This window comes from Lolium rigidum, chromosome 2, assembly GCF_022539505.1.
Source record: "Lolium rigidum isolate FL_2022 chromosome 2, APGP_CSIRO_Lrig_0.1, whole genome shotgun sequence".
NCBI lineage: Eukaryota > Viridiplantae > Streptophyta > Magnoliopsida > Poales > Poaceae > Lolium > Lolium rigidum.
This window is the reverse complement of record NC_061509.1, coordinates 257,600,253-257,619,671: the sequence shown is the minus strand read 5'-3', so window position 1 is coordinate 257,619,671 and position 19,419 is coordinate 257,600,253. Positions and strand designations below refer to the sequence as shown.

The 19,419-nt window shown below is 40.7% G+C and overlaps 1 protein-coding gene and 1 long non-coding RNA gene across 2 annotated transcripts; both read right to left on the bottom strand.

Moving 5' to 3' along the window:
* Positions 1-9,537: 9,537 nt before the first annotated feature.
* LOC124690231 lies at positions 9,538-9,992 on the bottom strand. Its single transcript, XR_006998761.1, has 3 exons — positions 9,882-9,992; positions 9,670-9,777; positions 9,538-9,574 (listed from the first exon to the last, which is right to left on the bottom strand). It is a non-coding gene; the product is annotated as an uncharacterized LOC124690231 (long non-coding RNA).
* Positions 9,993-13,856: 3,864 nt separating this feature from the next.
* On the bottom strand, positions 13,857-17,500 carry LOC124688622. Its single transcript, XM_047222275.1, has 5 exons — positions 17,400-17,500; positions 14,444-14,564; positions 14,280-14,345; positions 14,147-14,190; positions 13,857-14,033 (listed from the first exon to the last, which is right to left on the bottom strand). The coding sequence occupies exons 1-5, from the start codon at positions 17,492-17,494 to the stop codon at positions 14,021-14,023; spliced, it is 339 nt and encodes a 112-aa protein (XP_047078231.1). The 5' UTR covers positions 17,495-17,500; the 3' UTR covers positions 13,857-14,020.
* Between the last annotated feature and the right edge of the window lie 1,919 nt (positions 17,501-19,419).

Here is a 19,419-nt window from a genome sequence, read left to right as displayed (position 1 = left end):
ATCAAAAGGATCTAAAAGCAGAGAAAAATGCCAATATCTGATACAGGAAGCAAAAAGAATAGAAGAACATATGGATGCAATGGACAGAGTATCTGAAGACACTGGAGAAACACATCAAACAGATCATGCCACATCAACAAGAACAGTCTCAAACTTGTTCAATGCATCACTGTGTGATGGTTCAAGTGCAACAATAGATATACTTGACCCTGACCATGCTCACACGAGAGGACGCCCAAGGATGCTCACAATAAAAGAGAAGATGAAGCAGAACAAGTTGTACAAATGCTCACATTGTGGCAGTGGTGAACACACTTTGAAAAAGCTGTACAAACAAGCATCTTGTTTTCAATTTGCCAAAACCAAAAGGAACAGGAAATCGAAAGCTACGAGTGCGGGTAAAAAAATATAGTGCTACCAGATCAAACTCTGAAAAAACAGAATTACCAAACTAAACCTTATGTTTGATTGCAGGGACAAATTCTCCAGCCAAGAAAACAGCAAAGAAGGGGAGGAAAACAAGAGATCAAGTTCAAGCCACTAAAGAAGCTCAAGTTCAAATGATCCCCACCACATACAGCGGAGAAGCATCTACAATAACTATGACCACATGTAGCGGAGAAGTAACTCAGGAGACTCAAGATCATTTGATCCCAACACACATGTAGCAGAGCAAACACTCAGGAGACTCAGGAAACTATTATGTACTGTATGGAAAGTGGAAACTATATGTATGATCCAAAAATGATAGACTGCATTTGCATTATATGTATGATGTACTGAATGGAAATTATATGTATGACCATTTTGGGTGCTTGTTTACTACAGAAAATGCGCACTAAACAAATAAGTTTCCTATGTATTTTTCTACAAATGGTATATAGAGTAACATGAAGGAACAAGTTTTCATGATGTACTTGCATATTCATCGTTTCTCCCCGAAAATGGCTTGCCCCATACTCTTCATTGCAATGACTCATATGACCACTACCACACATTGATGTACTGCCTATACTTATTACACAAAGGTTGTTTCACTAAACCGAGACATACTCAAAGTACCAAACTAGAAACTAAAATTTCAGAAACTAAAGAACATCCCCGGCATGGTAATTCATTTACAAGCAATATGACAGGAAAAGCAAAAATGACCATGTACGAGCGGAGAGTACATGCAGCGACCTCGTTCAAAAATAAAAGAAAAGGGAAGAACACGAAAAAGCACAATCTGGTAGAACAAAAAAAGGAAGACAATATGAATAGATCAACTGAATAAACAATAGATTGATTAGGGGTCCTTGATACGTCTCCAACGTATCGATAATTTCTTATGTTCCATGCTACTTTATTGATGATACCTACATGTTTTATGCACATTATATGTCGTATTTACGCATTTTCTGGAACTAACCTATTAACAAGATGCCGAAGTGCCGGTTCTCGTTTTACTGCTGTTTTTGGTTTCGGAAATCCTAGTAACGAAATATTCTCGGAATTGGACGAAATCACCGCCCGGGTTCCTATTTTGCCCGGAAGCATCCAGAACACCCGAGAGCCGCCGGAGGGGGCCTGTGGGCCCCGGATGACATGGTGGCGCGGCCGAGGCTGGGCCCGCGCCACCCTATGGTGTCGTCGCCTCGTTGACCCTCCTGCGCCGCCTCTTCGCCTATATAAAGCCCCCGCATCGAAAACCCTTACGGAGGAAGCCACGATACGAGAAAAGTTCCCGAGCCGCCGCCATCGCGAAGCCAAGATGCGGGGGACGGAGTCTGCGTTCCGGCACCTGCCGGAGCGGGGAAGTGCCCCGGAAGGCTTCTCCATCGACACCGCTGCCATCTCCACCGCCATCTTCATCACCGCTGTTGCTCCCATGAGGAGGGAGTAGTTCTCCATCGAGGCTCGGGGCTGTACCGGTAGCTATGTGGTTCATCTCTCTCCTATGTAGTTCAATACAATAATCTCATGAGCTGCCTTACATGATTGAGATTCATATGATGATGCTTGTAATCTAGATGTCATTATGCTAGTCAAGTGGGTTTTACTTATGTGATCTCCGGAGACTCCTTGTCCCACGTGTGTAAAGGTGACAGTGTGTGCACCGTGTGGGTCTCTTAGGCTATATTTCACGAAGTACTTATTCACTGTTGAAGAGCGTAGTGAAGTGCTTATTTATATCTCTTTATGATTGCAATGTGTTTGTATCACAATTTATCTATGTGCTACTCTAGTGATGTGTTATTAAAGTAGTTTTATTCCTCCTGCATGTGTGCAAAGGTGACAGTGCGTGCACCGTGTTAGTACTTGGTTTATGCTATGATCATGATCTCTTGTAGATTGCGAAGTTAACTATTGCTATGATAATATTGATGTGATCTATTCCTCCTACATATGCATGAAGGTGACGAGTGTGCATGCTATGCTAGTACTTGGTTTAGTCGTTTTGATCTATCTTACACTTAAGGTTACTTAAACATGAGCATTATTGTGGAGCTTGTTAACTCCGGCATTGAGGGTTCGTGTAATCCTACGCAATGTGTTCATCATCCAACAAAAGTGTAGAGTATGCATTTATCTATTCTGTTATGTGATCAATGTTGAGAGTGTCCACTAGTGAAAGTGTAATCCCTAGGCCTTGTTCCTAAATACTGCTGAGTTACTACTGCTTGTTTCTTGTTTTCTTCGTGTTACTATCTGCTGCAATACTACCACCATCAACTACACGCCAGACAAGCTATTTTTCGGCACGGTTGCTACTGCTCATATATATTCATACCACCTGTATTTCACTATCTCTTCGCCGAACTAGTGCACCTATTTGGTGTGTTGGGGACACAAGAGACTTCTTGCTTTGTGGTTGCGGGGTTGCATGAGAGGGATATCTTTGACCTCTTCCTCCCCGAGTTCGATAAACCTTGGGTGATCCACTTAAGGGAAAACTTGCTGCTGTTCTACAAACCTCCGCACTTGGAGGCCCAACACTGTCTACGGGAAAGGAGGGGGAACGTAGACATCAAGCACTTTTACAGCGCCGTTGCCGGGGAGGAAAGGTAAAAGGTACTCACACTCCGGATCTCGGCTACTAAGCTATTTTCCGGCGCCGTTGTAAGTACTCGAAGCTATTTCCTTTAGACTCTGCAATTGCGACATTTGGTTTCTTGTTTACACTAGTTAGGCATAATGGAAAACAACAAAAATATGAGAGATCTTTATGAACTTTATCTTGAATTAGGACATGATGTGTTTGAAGAAAGAATTAAGAAACCCATGGAACTTTATATGCATGCTAATGGGAATGTTATTACTATGAATGCTTTGAACACCATTGTTGCTAATGCTATGGAAAATTCTAAGCTTGGGGAAGCTGCCTTTGATGAGCATGATATTTTTAATCCCCCAAGCATTGAGGAGAAAATTTACTTTGATGATACTTTGCCTCCCATTTATGATGATTATAATGATAGTAGTCTTTTGTTACCACCTGTTATGGAGGATAAATTTGATTATGATTACAATATACCTCCTATATTTGATAGCTACTTTGTTGAATTTGCTCCCACTACAACTAATAAAATTGATTATGCTTATGTTGGGAATAGTAATTATTTTATGCATGAGACTCATGATAAGAATGCTTTATGTGATGGTTATATTGTTGAGTTTGCTCATGATGCTACTGAAAGTTATTATGAGAGAGGAAAATATGGTTGTAAAAATTTTCATGTTACTAAAATGCCTCTCTATGTGCTGAAATTTTTGAAGCTACACTTGTTTTATCTTCCTATGCTTGTTACTTTGCTCTTCATGAACTTGTTTATTTACAAGATTCCTATGCATAGGAAGCATGTTAGACTTAAATGTGTTTTGAATTTGCCTCTTGATGCTCTCTTTTGCTTCAACTTCTATTTCTTGCGAGTGCATCATTAAAACTGCTGAGCCCATCTTAATGGCTATAAAGAAAAGAACTTCTTGGGAGATAACCCATGTGTTATTTTACTACAGCAATTTTTGTTTTGTTGAGTCTTGGAAGTTGTTTACTACTGTAGCAACCTCTCCTTATCAAGTTTTTGAGCCAAGTAAAGTTTCTATGTTAAAGTTGATGTTATATTTGGGATCGCTGCGCAGAAACAGCATTGCTGTCTGTCACGAATCTGGGCACAGTTCTCTGTAGAAAATTCGAAAAAATCTGCCAATTTACGAGCGTGATCCTCAGATATGTACGCAACTTTCATTAGTTTTGAGTTTTTCCATTTGAGCAAGTCTGGTGCCATCTTAAAATTCGTCTTTACGGACTGTTCTGTTTTTGACAGATTCTGCCTTTTATTTCGCATTGCCGCTTTTGCTTTGTTGAATGGGTTTCTTTGTTCCATTAACTTTCAGAAGTTTTGTGCAATGTCCAGAAGTGTTAAGAATGATTGTGTCACCTCTGAACATGTGAATTTTTGATTATGCACTAACCCTCTAATGAGTTTGCTTGAAGTTTGGTGTGAAGGAAGTTTTCAAGGGTCAATAGAAGAGGGTGATATAATGTGATCGAGAAGAGCGAAAGGTCTAAGCTTGGGGATGCCCCGGTGGTTCATCCCTGCATATTTTAAGAAGACTCAAGCATCTAAGCTTGGGGATGCCCAAGGCATCCCCTTCTTCATCGACAACTTATCAGGTTTCTTCTAGTGAAACTATATTTTTATTCAGTCACATCTTATGTACTTTACTTGGGGCGTCTGTGTGCTTTTATTTTAGCTTTTGTTTTGTTATCTTAGTTCTCTTAATAATTTCACCCTTGTGTGGGAGAGAGACACGCTCCGCTGGTTCGTATGAACACATGTGTTCTTAGCTCATAATATTCATGGCGAAGTTTCCTCTTCGTTAAATTGTTATATGGTTGGGATTGGAAAATGCTACATGTAGTAATTGGTAAAATGTCTTGGATAATGTGATACTTGGCAATTGTGTGCTCATGTTTAAGCTCTTGCATCATATACTTCGTACTCATTAATGAAGAAATACATAGAGCTTGCTAAAATTTGATTTGCATATTTGGTTTCTCTAAGGTCTAGATAATATCTAGTATTGAGTTTTGAACAACAAGGAAGACGGTGTAGAGTCTTATAATGTTTACAATATGTCCTTTATGTGAGTTTTGCTGCACCGTTTCATCCTTGAGTTTGCTTCAAATAACCTTGCTAGCCTAAACCTTGTATCGAGAGGGAATACTTCTCATGCATCCAAAATCCTTGAGCCAACTACTATGCCATTTGTGTCCACCATACCTACCTACTACATGGTATTTCTCCGCCATTCCAAAGTAAATTGCTTGAGTGCTACCTTTAAACAATTCAAAAGTTATTACCTCTTATTTGTGTCAATGTTTTATAGCTCATGATGAAGTATGTGGTGTTTATCTTTCAATCTTGTTGGGCAACTTTCACCAATGGACTAGTGGCTTCATCCGCTTATCCAATAATTTTTCAAAAAGAGTCGGCAATGGGATTCCCGAGTCCCAAATTAATTAACAAAAATAGACACTCCTCCATGGTATGTGATTGTTGGACGGCACCCGAAGGATTCGGTTAGCCATGGCTTGAGAAAGCAAAGGTGGGGAGGAGTGTCATCATAATAAAACTAAAATAAAAAGGCACTCCTTCATGGTATGAGATTGTTGGCAGGCACCCGAGGATTCGGTTAGCCATATGGTTTGTGAAAGAAAGGTTGGAAGGAGTGCCACCCAAAAATAAAATAAAATGGGAGCCGCTCTTTGAAGGTTTGTCTGGCAAGGGGGTTAGAGTACCCACTACCATTCGTTGACAACAACAAACACCTCTCAAAACTTTATTTTTATGCTCTCTTTATGTTTTCAAAATAAAAGCTCTAGCACAGATATAGCAATCGATGCTTTCCTCTTTGAAGGACCTTTCTTTTACTTTTATGTTGAGTCAGTTCACCTATTTCTCTCCACCCCAAGAAGCAAACACTTGTGTGAACTGTGCATTGATTCTTACATACTTGCTTATTGCATTTGTTATATTACTCTATGTTGACAATTATCCATGAGATATACATGTTACAAGTTGAAAGCAACCGCTGAAACTTAATCTCCCATTGTGTTGCTTCAATACCTCTACTTTGAATTATTGCTTTATGAGTTAACTTTTATGCAAGACTTATTGATGCTTGTCTTGAAGTACTATTCATGAAAAGTCTTTGCTTTATGATTCAGTTGTTTACTCATGTCATTACCATTGTTTTGATCGCTGCATTCATTACATATGCTTACAATAGTATGATCAAGGTTATGATGGCATGTCACTTAAGAAATTATCTTTGTTACGGAAAACCAAATCTGATCCCGGGTGCATATGCACCTGGTATATATAAAACATATTTCCAAAACATAAAAAAATTAGTAAAAAAATTTAGCATATAGAGGGACATGTTCTATGTGTGGACGTAAAGTTTCACATAAAACCAACAATTTTTCTACCTTGTGTAAAAAAGACAAATAATGCCTCAAAAAATAGACTATTTTAGCACCAAAGATTTGTCTTTTTTGCACAAGGCACGAAACATATCGGTTTTTGCTGAAACAACTTTGTAAGCATGTAATATGTCAAGGTATACACGGGGAATTTTTATTTGTATTTTTCTAACATTTTAAAATATGTTTAATATGCATTTCAAATAAAGGGTGCACATGCACCCGGGTGTAGAAACACCCTGTCCTCTTTGTTATCGTTTTACCTGCTCGGGACGAGCAGAACTAAGCTTGGGGATGCTGATACGTCTCCAACGTATCGATAATTTCTTATGTTCCATGCTACTTTATTGATGATACCTACATGTTTTATGCACATTATATGTCGTATTTACGCATTTTACGGAACTAACCTATTAACAAGATGCCGAAGTGCCGGTTCTCGTTTTCTCGCTGTTTTTGGTTTCGAAATCCTAGTAACGAAATATTCTCGGAATTGGACGAAATCACCGCCCGGGTTCCTATTTTGCCCGGAAGCATCCAGAACACCCGAGAGCCGCGGAGGGGGCCCTGTGGGCCCAGATGACATGGTGGCGCGGCCGGGGCTGGGCCCGCGCCACCCTATGGTGTCGTCGCCTCGTTGACCCTCCTGCGCCGCCTCTTCGCCTATATAAAGCCCCTGCATCGAAAACCCTTACAGAGGAAGCCACGATACGAGAAAAGTTCCAGAGCCGCCGCCATCGCGAAGCCAAGATCCGGGGACAGGAGTCTCTGTTCCGGCACCCTGCCGGAGCGGGGAAGTGCCCCGGAAGGCTTCTCCATCGACACCGCTGCCATCTCCACCGCCATCTTCATCACCGCTGCTGCTCCCATGAGGAGGAGTAGTTCTCCATCGAGGCTCGGGGCTGTACCGGTAGCTATGTGGTTCATCTCTCTCCTATGTAGTTCAATACAATAATCTCATGAGCTGCCTTACATGATTGAGATTCATATGATGATGCTTGTAATCTAGATGTCATTATGCTAGTCAAGTGGGTTTTACTTATGTGATCTCCGGAGACTCCTTGTCCCACGTGTGTAAAGGTGACAGTGTGTGCACCGTGTGGGTCTCTTAGGCTATATTTCACGAAGTACTTATTCACTGTTGAAGAGCGTAGTGAAGTGCTTATTTATATCTCTTTATGATTGCAATGTGTTTGTATCACAATTTATCTATGTGCTACTCTAGTGATGTGTTATTAAAGTAGTTTTATTCCTCCTGCATGTGTGCAAAGGTGACGATGCGTGCACCGTGTTAGTACTTGGTTTATGCTATGATCATGATCTCTTGTAGATTGCGAAGTTAACTATTGCTATGATAATATTGATGTGATCTATTCCTCCTACATATGCATGAAGGTGACGAGTGTGCATGCTATGCTAGTACTTGGTTTAGTCGTTTTGATCTATCTTACACTTAAGGTTACTTAAACATGAGCATTATTGTGGAGCTTGTTAACTCCGGCATTGAGGGTTCGTGTAATCCTACGCAATGTGTTCATCATCCAACAAAAGTGTAGAGTATGCATTTATCTATTCTGTTATGTGATCAATGTTGAGAGTGTCCACTAGTGAAAGTGTAATCCCTAGGCCTTGTTCCTAAATACTGCTGAGTTACTACTGCTTGTTTACTTGTTTTACTTGTGTTACTACTGCTGCAATACTACCACCATCAACTACACGCCGGCAAGCTATTTTCCAGCACAGTTGCTACTGCTCATATATATTCATACCACCCGTATTTCACTATCTCTTCGCCGAACTAGTGCACCTATTTGGTGTGTTGGGGACACAAGAGACTTCTTGCTTTGTGGTTGCAGGGTTGCATGAGAGGGATATCTTTGACCTCTTCCTCCCTGAGTTCGATAAACCTTGGGTGATCCACTTAAGGAAAAACTTGCTGCTGTTCTACAAACCTCTGCACTTGGAGGCCCAACACTGTCTACAGGAAAGGAGGGGGAACGTAGACATCAGTCCTCCTCCTTTATCCGGGCTTGGAACCGGCTATCCAATATAGAGAAGCAAAAAATGATGGATAGGCGGAGTTACCCCAGATTACCCCATACGCAAAAAATACTAAAAAATACCCCCCCAAAAAAATAGAAGAAAAGATAACGTGGCAAGAAAATAAAAATGAGAAGAATAAAAGTGAGGGTACTGCAAAAATGAAATGAATCAAAGTATATATGAGTATACTATTTTAGTCTTCCAGGAAACTAAGACAAATAAGTACAGCAATGACTAATGGAGAGTTCTTATAGATTTACAAATGACAAATATAAAATCTACTTCTTCTTTCCGAAACAACAGCAAAACAGACCTATGCCTGCAAAAAAAGAAGAAAGGACTCCTATAAATGAACTACTATGAACCATAGAAAAGGATTTTAAAACAACACCAAAAAATAAATATAAACCTGAATCTTGTAGTTGACAACAACTGATTTATCCACATTGTTCCTTTGGCAAAAATAGATCTGGTTGGCAAACTGAATCCTGATATGAATAATATCTTCTTTGGAAAATAATGAGCATGTGTTCACCTCTGGTTTGAAAATCTCCATAAATTTCATAGTGAACACCCCGCAATCGTCACTACGAATAACACACATAAAAGCCAATGAAAAGGTCAGAAATATGTATTTAACAAAATAAAAGAACAATCATCAAGTTGAACCATTAAATGATATAGTGGTTGTAAACTTACGCGTTGGCTTGCTTTGGAACCTTTGCATACATTACTGAAATTTTTTTGAACATATTCTCTTCAGTTTTGAATATAATTTGCCATAGTCTTACAAAGTTGTTGATCTAAAGATGAAAAAAGGGAGACAAGAAAGAAAAAGGCTGTAAAATATTAGTGATACAGATTATACACGTAGCCCAAAAAGACGAGTTTAATGCAAAGATAAAGTAAAATAAAAACCCTACTTACAAGGACATTCTTGATTGAAGTGTGGAAATCATCATCTTTGTTATACAGAGAATCAAGAAAGACGAACAACTTAAACTTGAAATCCACAGAGAAGGTGAACCAATGACGTGAGCGGCATATTGGGAAAAAGAGCTAGAAAATCAAACAGATGGAAACACAAGTGAGAGTAGACTAAAAAAATGATGTTATTAAAAATGCTCAAATGGAAACAAGAATTATAAAAATACCCTGTCGGATAGCTCCAATCTTTTCCCTTTACTTGCTGATGCAGCACCAATAAAAGCTTTAGCAATTAATCCTAGCTGAACATCATTGTTATAGTCGAGGATATTTTCCTGAAAAAAGAACACCAAAATGAAAAAATAGGGTAAGCTGGTCTAAGAGAAATGTAGTAAAACTGACATAACAAATGAAAAAATAAGGGATTGAAGATACTAACACCGATAAAGGAGAAGAAATGATGCCTCCCAGATTTACTAGGGTGATTATCCTCAAACAGTTTGCGACAAAAAACTGGAATCAAGAAGTTATCAACATGCCCTTCTCTTTGTAGAGATTGTCCTAAGGATATGAAGCTACAGTGAACTTTGGAAAATTTCACACAGTACGACCTGAGAGAAAAACCCAGTAAAAACAACAAAATAAGCAAACCAATAAAAAAGATTTGAACTCCTAGCTGTATGACCTGAACATAATTAACCACACAAGTGATGAAACAACATATATAATATGAGGAAAAAGGATAAGTACATACTTTTGAACTCCTTTTGTGTATGCCAATTCTACAATAGAACAGAAATTTTTGACATCGAGGTTTGAAACAGGGAAACGGCGATTCTGAAGCAAAGGGAGGACCAGAGGGTTTTTAGGCTGAAGGATGATAATATCATCTTTTGGGAGCTGTTCTTCAGCAACATCTTGTGACAGATCAACATGATCATCGTTGCTATTGTGAAAATTCTTTTTAATTATAGGCTGCTGATCATCTTTCTTTATGAACTTGTTATACAACTCATCACTTTCACTAGCAAGCTGAACTTGTCTCGCGCGGAAATCATTCGACCCATTAGAAACTTTTGAAGATTTCAACATCTGTTACAAAAAGCATGGTACAAAAATGAAAAATCAGGAAACAAAACAAAGGAGTCACATATATGTATAGGGAGTGATTGTAGTGTTGCCTCTGTGTTCTGCACTACATCATCATGTACAAAACAAACTACATTCAACTTTTCAGGTTGACAGGTTAACACATATTGCTGAGGCAGCTACATAACGAGTAAACTCTGCAAAGAAGAAATACAGGTTTTATGCAAACTGCATTATGCAAACAAAGGAGTGACCTCGAGGTACAGTGGGAACCCAGAGGATTGATAGCATGCTCAACTTTTACATCACTCATCCAACTATACTACTTAAACTTGACAAAGCCTGTTTCAAGGATCAATTTTTTTTCCTGAAGATGCATCTAAATACACATTTTTATTAGAACTTGTTGGTGTATATAAGCAACTTTAGAGTGAACTTTCAGAGGACGAGTCACTATGGCCATAGTGAACAACAATACCGAGAAATCAGATATACAGTGAAAATGTGTCTTTAAGAACACATATCATCTTCGAAGTTATGTAATTGCACTTGTTGGTTACAAGAATTCATCATGCAACTAAAACAAAAGACACTAAACATTAGAAGTTCTTCTCAAATGGAAACTCAGCACTAATTAAATAATGTTGTATACACACTCCACCACAAGTACAAGGACTCCAGTAAAAGAGCTACCGTGTAGAGTTGCCATGTGTGGTACACTACTACAAGATTGAACTTGGGGAACAACACCAGACAGAAAATTAGTGTCACAAATAACAGAGTGCATTGCTAGAATTCGTATGGAAAAATAGCTACAGAAAACTAAACATATTACTGAATACTAATCCATAAACTGAACATAAACTGAAACAAAACATAATACTAATCCATAAACTGAAACAAAACAAAGAAGAAAGTCGAAAAAATTATGTATATGACAATAAGTAAATCAATAGAAAAAGAGGATCAATATAAAAACATGAAAAAAAGAAGAACACATACATCTTTCGGAGAATTCTCATGTACAAGAATAGGAGCCCCTTTAGATCCACTTATAGTGCTGCTTCTATTACTATTCTTGTTTACTGTACCTCCTTGAGGCTTCAGAAATGCAGACACATCCTATTAAAAATATAATTAGAATTTTTATTTGAGAGAATGTACCTACATATACTACTGACTCTAACATACAAGGACAAATAAGCAGACGCATCGTACAAAAGTATAGAAAAAACTTTACCTGCTCAACAAAAGCTTGCGAAAAATTAATCTTCGAAATAGGAGATGTGATATTGTTTTCGACCACAAAACCTCCAAAAGATATAGATTGCTGGACATTGTTGTTGTCATTATTGCTACCATGAATAACAAATGCTGAAGAATCTTTCACTCCAGTGGGATAGTTTTTTGACGATAGCAAAAACTGATCATTGTGCACTAAATGCGGGAACCTTGACATAACCTTTTTCAGAGGAAGCATTGTAGGAGCTACAAAACAGAAAATCGGTATGTTATCTACAAATAATAATTACTATATATCACAGGATATTCCTATACAAAAAAGAAATGATGACACAAAACAATAGTAAGTACACAAAGTACACATGTCGACAGTGGAAGGCTCAGCTGTCTTAGTCATCACAACTTCTGGACTTTCTGTTGAGGAAATGAATCAGAAGATAAGTTGATCAAAAATGTGCAAAAAGATTATTATTCACTTCATTGCATCTTAATACTTTAAGAAAAGCCGTCTAAAAAATAAAGCTACAACAAAGGGAAAAGAGAGTTACCAAAAACTTCAATAAAATTGTTCTTCACTGAATTGCATCCTACTGTTTGCAAGAATTCGTTTTGGTTAATGAAACCCAGATTGCTTGCTATGTCCAACTAATCTCGACAGAAAAAGAAGAAAAAAGACATATATAAGAAACACAAATGAAAGTAACAAAAGCAAAAAGATAGAAAGGACACAATTAACATGAAGACAACCTTAGCTTCCGAACTGATTTGCTTGTTGCTGTCTAGAGATGCAACGCCCTTGGAATTCACATTTTCACAGTTGGGTATGGCAGATGCTTCTGGTACTACTTTAGTTTCAGAAGACTTCAACTTCATCAAGAAATCCAACACATTACTAACACACACCTCAGATTTGCATACGGGAGGATGTTTCGAAGTAATTGCGGATTGAAATGAATCGATTATGCCATCTATAATCTATAATAAAAGTAGAAAAGAAGACAAGAAATATAAGGCCGCAAAACCAAAATTCATGTAAGAAATCTAATGAAAACATCAAAAAATTAGGTTTAGAACGTTACCTTGCCCTCAAGTGTACTACCAAATCTCAAGTGCAAACTGTTCTTGAAAGCCAAAGAAAAACTAGATATTTCGGAACACATGCGGGAAGCATCCTTAACACATTTCGAAACATCTTGCAGCTCACCCTAGAAACCATACCGACAAAAAGGAATCAAAACCATATGTATAATCCAGAGGACAATTGAATATAATCAAAACCATTTGCGAAGAAAAAAGCATACTATTAAAAGACAATGAATATAATCAAACACACACCTCAGTATAGCAAGACGATAGGTTTTTCCTCAGATGTCGCTTCCCAAATATATTATTCTTTGTATGGTCTAAATCAGAGAAGAATTTTACCAGATTACCATTCCAGACAGAAATCCTCGGAACACTTTGATCAATAATTCTAGCCCCAAAATCCAGAGAATCAAGATAATACACCTGCAAAAACATTTCATATTTACACACCATCCAAATAGAACAAAAAAATTGATGATAGCAAAGCATAAACAAATACTTCGAGTAATGAACTCACAGCAAGAAAATAGTAGCAGAACTCAAAGACCTTTGGCTTCCTTCCTTTCAATTTACAAGACTTGTTGTATTTATAAACTCCAGAGACAAGATGTTCAAAAACAAGGGCGCACACATCAAAAGAACTTGCAGATTCAGGTTGTTCGAGAATAGACAAGTAATCCGTGTTAGGGAGCTCATTGCTTGTAGGAAACAGAAAACACTTGAATGCAATAACCATAAAGCACACAAAAACTTCGAGTGTCGGTCAAAACATCTTGAGACTTTAGCTTGTTGCCAAAGAAAGTGATGTGAGGCATCTCCGACAGCGGTCAAATAATTTCATAATGAACTTGGCACCACCATCACTATCAGGCATAGGGACAGACCCAGAGTTTGGCAAACCAGTAACAAAATGAACTGAATCCTTGGAGATTGAGATAATCTTGGAATCATTTACAATTATCTGATGGGAGACATGATCAACACAAGAACAGATCCAGCGAACAAACGGAGAAGGAATCTCACATTTCTCAAGCAACAAAAGATGACCAAAACCAAAATTCCTTATGACCTCCTTACGACGAAAAGTCAATGATTTCGAAATGTCACAGAAGTACTTAATGGAATATGAAGTAAATGAGTCTCTGCCAATAGAATGCTCTTTCAACCGTTTGTTCTGAAAAAAGGTAAAAGAAGGTTGTGAAAAAGAATTCAAAGAATCACAAAATATGATAGCATTCAAAATTCATATATAAAAGACGTCAAAAAACCTTAGAGAATAAGACAGACTCTTTGCAGAACTTGGAAAAGTCCCTCTTGAGAGATTTGATAGCCTATAGAAACATCAAGGAACAAGCAAAAAATAAGTATGATCAAAAATAAAACAAAAACTAAATAATTAGTTAAAATTGAACTAAAGAACCTCTTTGCGAAAAAACTGAAACAATGCATCATCCAAAACACTTTTCCTCCCTGGCTTTGCATTTTCCTTCCAAAGAAAAAGAAACAACAATGAATGAAAAACAATATATGCATATATAAACCATGAAAAAGCTGAAAAGGTAAATGCACAGACAACTATCATACTTTATCACTAGATGAAAAGCTATCCATATGTGACAACCCAAAATCAGCATCGTAATCACATGAACCAATACGATTTAAATTCCCAGACAAATCATCGCCGAAACTTCTTCCAGCTTCCCCACTACAAAGCAGAAAAAAGATAGTGTCAGAGGATCACAAACAAAAACGAATAGGAAAAGATATAATCAAGATTCACACTGATGTTGTGTTTGCTCTTGCTGGAAAACATCCAGAATTGCAGCAACGGATCGAACAAAAGGAGTGTTCAAGAAAAAGCACCTGCATGCAGCAACTATGAATTACTCATACTTATAAGTTTACATTGAACATAATATGCCAACATGCAGCAAAATGAAAATGGTTTTCCAAGCTACATATTGCCAAACACTATGTAACTTACGCATACTCGCCTGCCATCATGGATAATACTAAAAACTACTAAATGAAATTCAGCTAAAAACTAATTTCAGCTAAAAAGAGGGCATGTATGGCTGGTTGTATTTCTCAGGACAGATGTGTACACCTACTACTAAATCCGTCCATAAAAGGATGTCAAAATTTTGGAGTATCTAGATATATACACATTTTGACAAACTTTCAACATCCTTTACGGACAAAAGTAGTCTGTAAATTCCACAATCCATAAATTCATGCACAAATACAAACACTAGAGATGGTAGTTTTCCGGAGACAACAAATCAGCGCATTCAACATTCACAGCCCATTCGACGTTCACACTAACAGAGACATGTATATAAGATCAAAACCTACACAGTTCAACTGTTCCAGGGAGCAGGTCGAGAATCTACGGCAGCAATTTCTGATCAAATTCAATACACAAGAAACCAATCTATATATTCAAGCAACTATACCAATTAGCAGGACAATACAACTGAATGAACTGCAGTTCCTACACTAGATAATACAACTGCACGAACTGGTGTTCCTATTCATGCTCGACAAAACACCTAAACGAAAACCAACCCAAATGCATGCTAACAAACCTAAGCAACAAAGTACAACATTCAGACCAATAAAAGCAATCATATAAAGTCCATAACAATAAAATTGATGCTCAGGTATAATGACCCTGAAATAGATTGCACGTCCATAGTTCAATTCCTGTCACAGTTGAGTGTAAAATAAAAATATACATTCCATAATCAAGGGCATTTGAGGTTAACCAGGAATTCTGGAAATTAACGAACAGATGACCAGACCATTCTTGGAATCTGGATGCCCACCAGCTACTATCATAACGCCTCTACATGTCGTTGTCGTTAGAAACAGCGTTGTACGCCTGTGCCACAGGAACCGGACAATGCTCATCATAGCCCGACCACGCCACCCCCGAGGCCACGACTCCCACCACTTACCAACTTCATCCGCGACACTACGTCCAAACTACGAGCTACCGCAACCACAGAAAAATAGGACCCTGACAATACAAATGAGCAATGGTGACCAACCAGAAAAGTGTGACAGTGGGGGCGGCCATCCTAACCATCGACAATTGTTGGGACGGCGAGGAAACAGGCACATGATATCAATGCTGGTCACCCTCTAGGGTGTATTACAACCTGAATCATGTGAGTATCATGTCTGATTGCACAAAATGCAGTTGCTGCTGCCAAAAAGGCAGAGACCAATACATCAAAAGAAGCTACATCGTATACAAGAATATTGCATGCCTGACGACTTGGTTATCTGGTTGTGATTTTGTGAAAATTGGGAGAAAAGTATAGCTCATGAACTAGCTAGCAAGGCTCAAGCGAAAAAGGAAAAGCAATGTTTGAGTACCCAGCTACCAGATGAAATCCTTACTTTAAGTGTACCTGACAGCTTACACAAACTCAATAGTGTCGAGGACAATCTGTCTCATAACAAGCTGGACACAAAACTCAGAAAATTACCGACATACTGATTCAATCTGAAGAAAAGAAATTACTGACAAACTGAAGAATACTTAAAACACATAGAAGGCTGACAGGGTAAATAAGATAGTGCTCAGAAAATCATTGCACACCCACCAAAAACATTAATATAAATACTGTTTGATCCATGCACACTAACCAAAACATGAATGGCCATGTTCATCTATGATAATCCAAACATTAAAGACCATAGCTCAAAGCATGATGACAAAACGCATGACACTGCTAATTAACATAGGCCATATACACCAACGCAGCACTTAAATCCCAAAAGGGTTCAACCTTCAAAATATACAACCACTAATAGCAACAAAATCAACCCACACTATATCCACTTTCAAAAGTTTCTCAAAGTCAAAAGAGGCACCATAACAAACATAGTCGAAGGAGAAGGGGATTCATTCACTAAAACCATAGACCCCATCCTCACAGAAATTAACATACTGAAAGACTGAAGAGAAGTGACTATATGTCAGGTGAATTAGTGAAAGACCTGCCTTCTCTCGGCGAATCAAACAAAATTATTCAGTGGAATTGGTGACCCTACTCTACTTCTCCTGTACATTTGGATACTGAGACTAAAGCATATTGCTCTATATGTACTTCTATAAACTGTGATTTGGCACATTATTTGGACCTTGTGACAGCAAATTCGTCCAAAGGGAATGGTGTTAATCACAGCATGAATCGTAACAAATCCCCATCCTATATCCACACTCAAGGATAAAAGGGACTAGGAAGAGAAGCAGCAGCATACTTGAGCCAGGAAGCACCTAAATCCAGTGAAATCGAAACAAAAATCGAGAACTACAACTGATGCGTCTCTCAAAACTCATGCGACTCCAAAATTAAACTAAGGTCGAAATCCAGTGAAATCGAGACAAAATCGAGCACTACACATACGAATCAACAACAACTGCTGCGTCTCTCACAACTGCGCGACCTCGAGCACAACCTACCAGGCACCTGGCACCACAAATCGGAGAACAAAAGGGCAGAGGACATGGGAAACAAGAGATTACCCATCACGTCGACGCGACCCAGATCTTCTGCGCTCGCAAATCGCTGACATCTTCCCCGGTGGACGGAGAAGAACAGGAGATGCACATCTCCCCATCGCGCCTACCGCCGCCTGCGGCGACGCATCACTCCCGGTAACGAGCGGCACCGCCCCGCCCCCAGAAGCAGTACGCGCTGTCGCCCCCAACCCCTCCAACACCGGCCGCGCTGCAGCCCCCGACCCCTCCAACACCGGCCGCCCTGCAGCCCCAGACCGCTCCGACACCGGCCGGGCTGCAGCCCCCGACCGCTCCGACACCGGCCGGGCTGCAGCCACCGACCGCTCCGACACAGGCCGCGCTGCAGCCCTCGACCGCTCCGACACCGCCCGCGCTGCAGCCTTCGAAGTTCCCCTCGCCATGGATCCGGACAGAGCCGAACGGGAGACACTCTGACGGGATAAGGGGAAATGAGAAAGGGAATTCAAAAGAAAGGCTGAAAAATGAAAAAGAAGAGAAGCGGTGCGGGAGACTCAACGGAAGCTGAAAAAAGATGCGCCAAGATTGGTGAAGACATCGAACGGCTGTAAAAGTGGCTGTTTCCCAATTGAGAAACAGCTAGCTGTTTAGTAGGAAATCTGAAGATTTTCTGCTAGCTTCTTCCTGCTCGCCATATTGAATTCGAGGAGATCGATCGGCCACACCACAATATACTTAGCGAGGTCGTTCGGAGCAAAGATTTGTACGTCGCAATTTAATTATCCCTTGGCAGCGTGTATCACGTACCCATTATTGTTAGTGGCTCAGAGAGGTCGGCGCGAGACCGGACTTTTCTTGTTTGACGTTTGAGCGTGGCAAGGTTTCACTTCTTGCTAGTACTAGCGTACAAGATCGGCCAAAAAAGACATGAACTCTGCGCGCGGCGACCTGGTGATGCGCGGTGACGCCGGGTTGAGGTCCAGCTCGGCAAGGTGCAGTGGGCGACGGCGCTCGTCTGGCCGGCCATGGAGGAGACCAGCAGGGTGGGCTGTGCGGATCCAGATCGGGTCTGGCCGCCTCGATTCAGGCCGGGCAGGGGCCCGGGCCCCTTCGAGCCCGCCCATCTCTGCCCAGATCTGCGTGCTCCGGCCGCCTCGGGGGCGGTTTGGTGGTCGATCTAGCAAGGGGTGCTCTTCCCAGGGGGTCGGCGGCGGTGCTTTGGCGGCCCGGAGTCCTTGGTCGGCGTCTGCGGCCCTCACAATGGTGTCTTTCGTGCTTAGCAGTTTGCAGTGCTCAGAGTTGGGTGCCGGGGCGGCGGCCCTGGTCGGTGGGAGTCATGTTGGTTGGCGGGCGAGCCAATGACTCTGGTGCTGGCTGGTGACCACGGCCGTGAGGGCGGCGTGGTGGTCGGCGAGTCGAGTGTTGTGGGGTGTAGTTGGTGGTGATGTTGCCAAGGGGAAACCTTTGCCCCTCGGGCCACGGCGGCGGCGTCCGCGGACGGCGTTCCCTTGTTGAAGGTGTCATGAGGCCATTCTCCGTTCCACTACTTCGTCCGGGTGAAAACCCAAGATCCTCGGATCGGGTGGTGGCGGCACTCCGGTGTCGTGCTCTTCTTGAAGACACCGTCTTGGAGCCCACAGCGCAAGGCTCACCGAGGGTTGTGACGGAGGTGATTCTTCGGCGATCGTCGGCAAGGCTTGCTTCGTTCCCCTCCCTTGTCGAGCTTCCTTGGTGCTGCTGTTCGGTTTGTGAGCAACGAGGGTTGGCCCCCGGTGGTGGTCGGCTTCCGGTGGCGTTTCTGCGACGGAGGAGTCCTGTTGAGGCGCGCGTGAAAATGGCTCGCTCTCGAGTGAGCTCCGGCCCGACACTCTAGACTCCAGCTCTTCTTCGAGTCTCGTAGGCGCTTTGGCTGTGCTAGTTGGTCGCGCTTCCGGCTGTAGCTTCTTCGGTAGTTAGTGTGGGTGTGTGGTGTCGTTTTGTAAGCTGGGTTCAGCACTTTGTATCGTTCTCGCCGTTGGTGGCTTTGTTAATTCAAAGTTGGGCACTTGCGTGCCTTTTATCTAAA

Bases quoted from the DNA above. Each gene is read 5' to 3' on its own strand.
- LOC124688622 (XM_047222275.1), bottom strand. From the start codon at position 17,494: ATGGGGAGATGTGCATCTCCTGTTCTTCTCCGTCCACCGGGGAAGATG. The intron at 14,346-14,443 runs GTATGATAGTTG...TTTCTTTGGAAG, and splicing joins GCTTTTCATCTAGTGATAAA to GAAAATGCAAAGCCAGGGAG. The intron at 14,191-14,279 runs GTTCTTTAGTTC...ATGTTTCTATAG, and splicing joins TTCAGTTTTTTCGCAAAGAG to GCTATCAAATCTCTCAAGAG.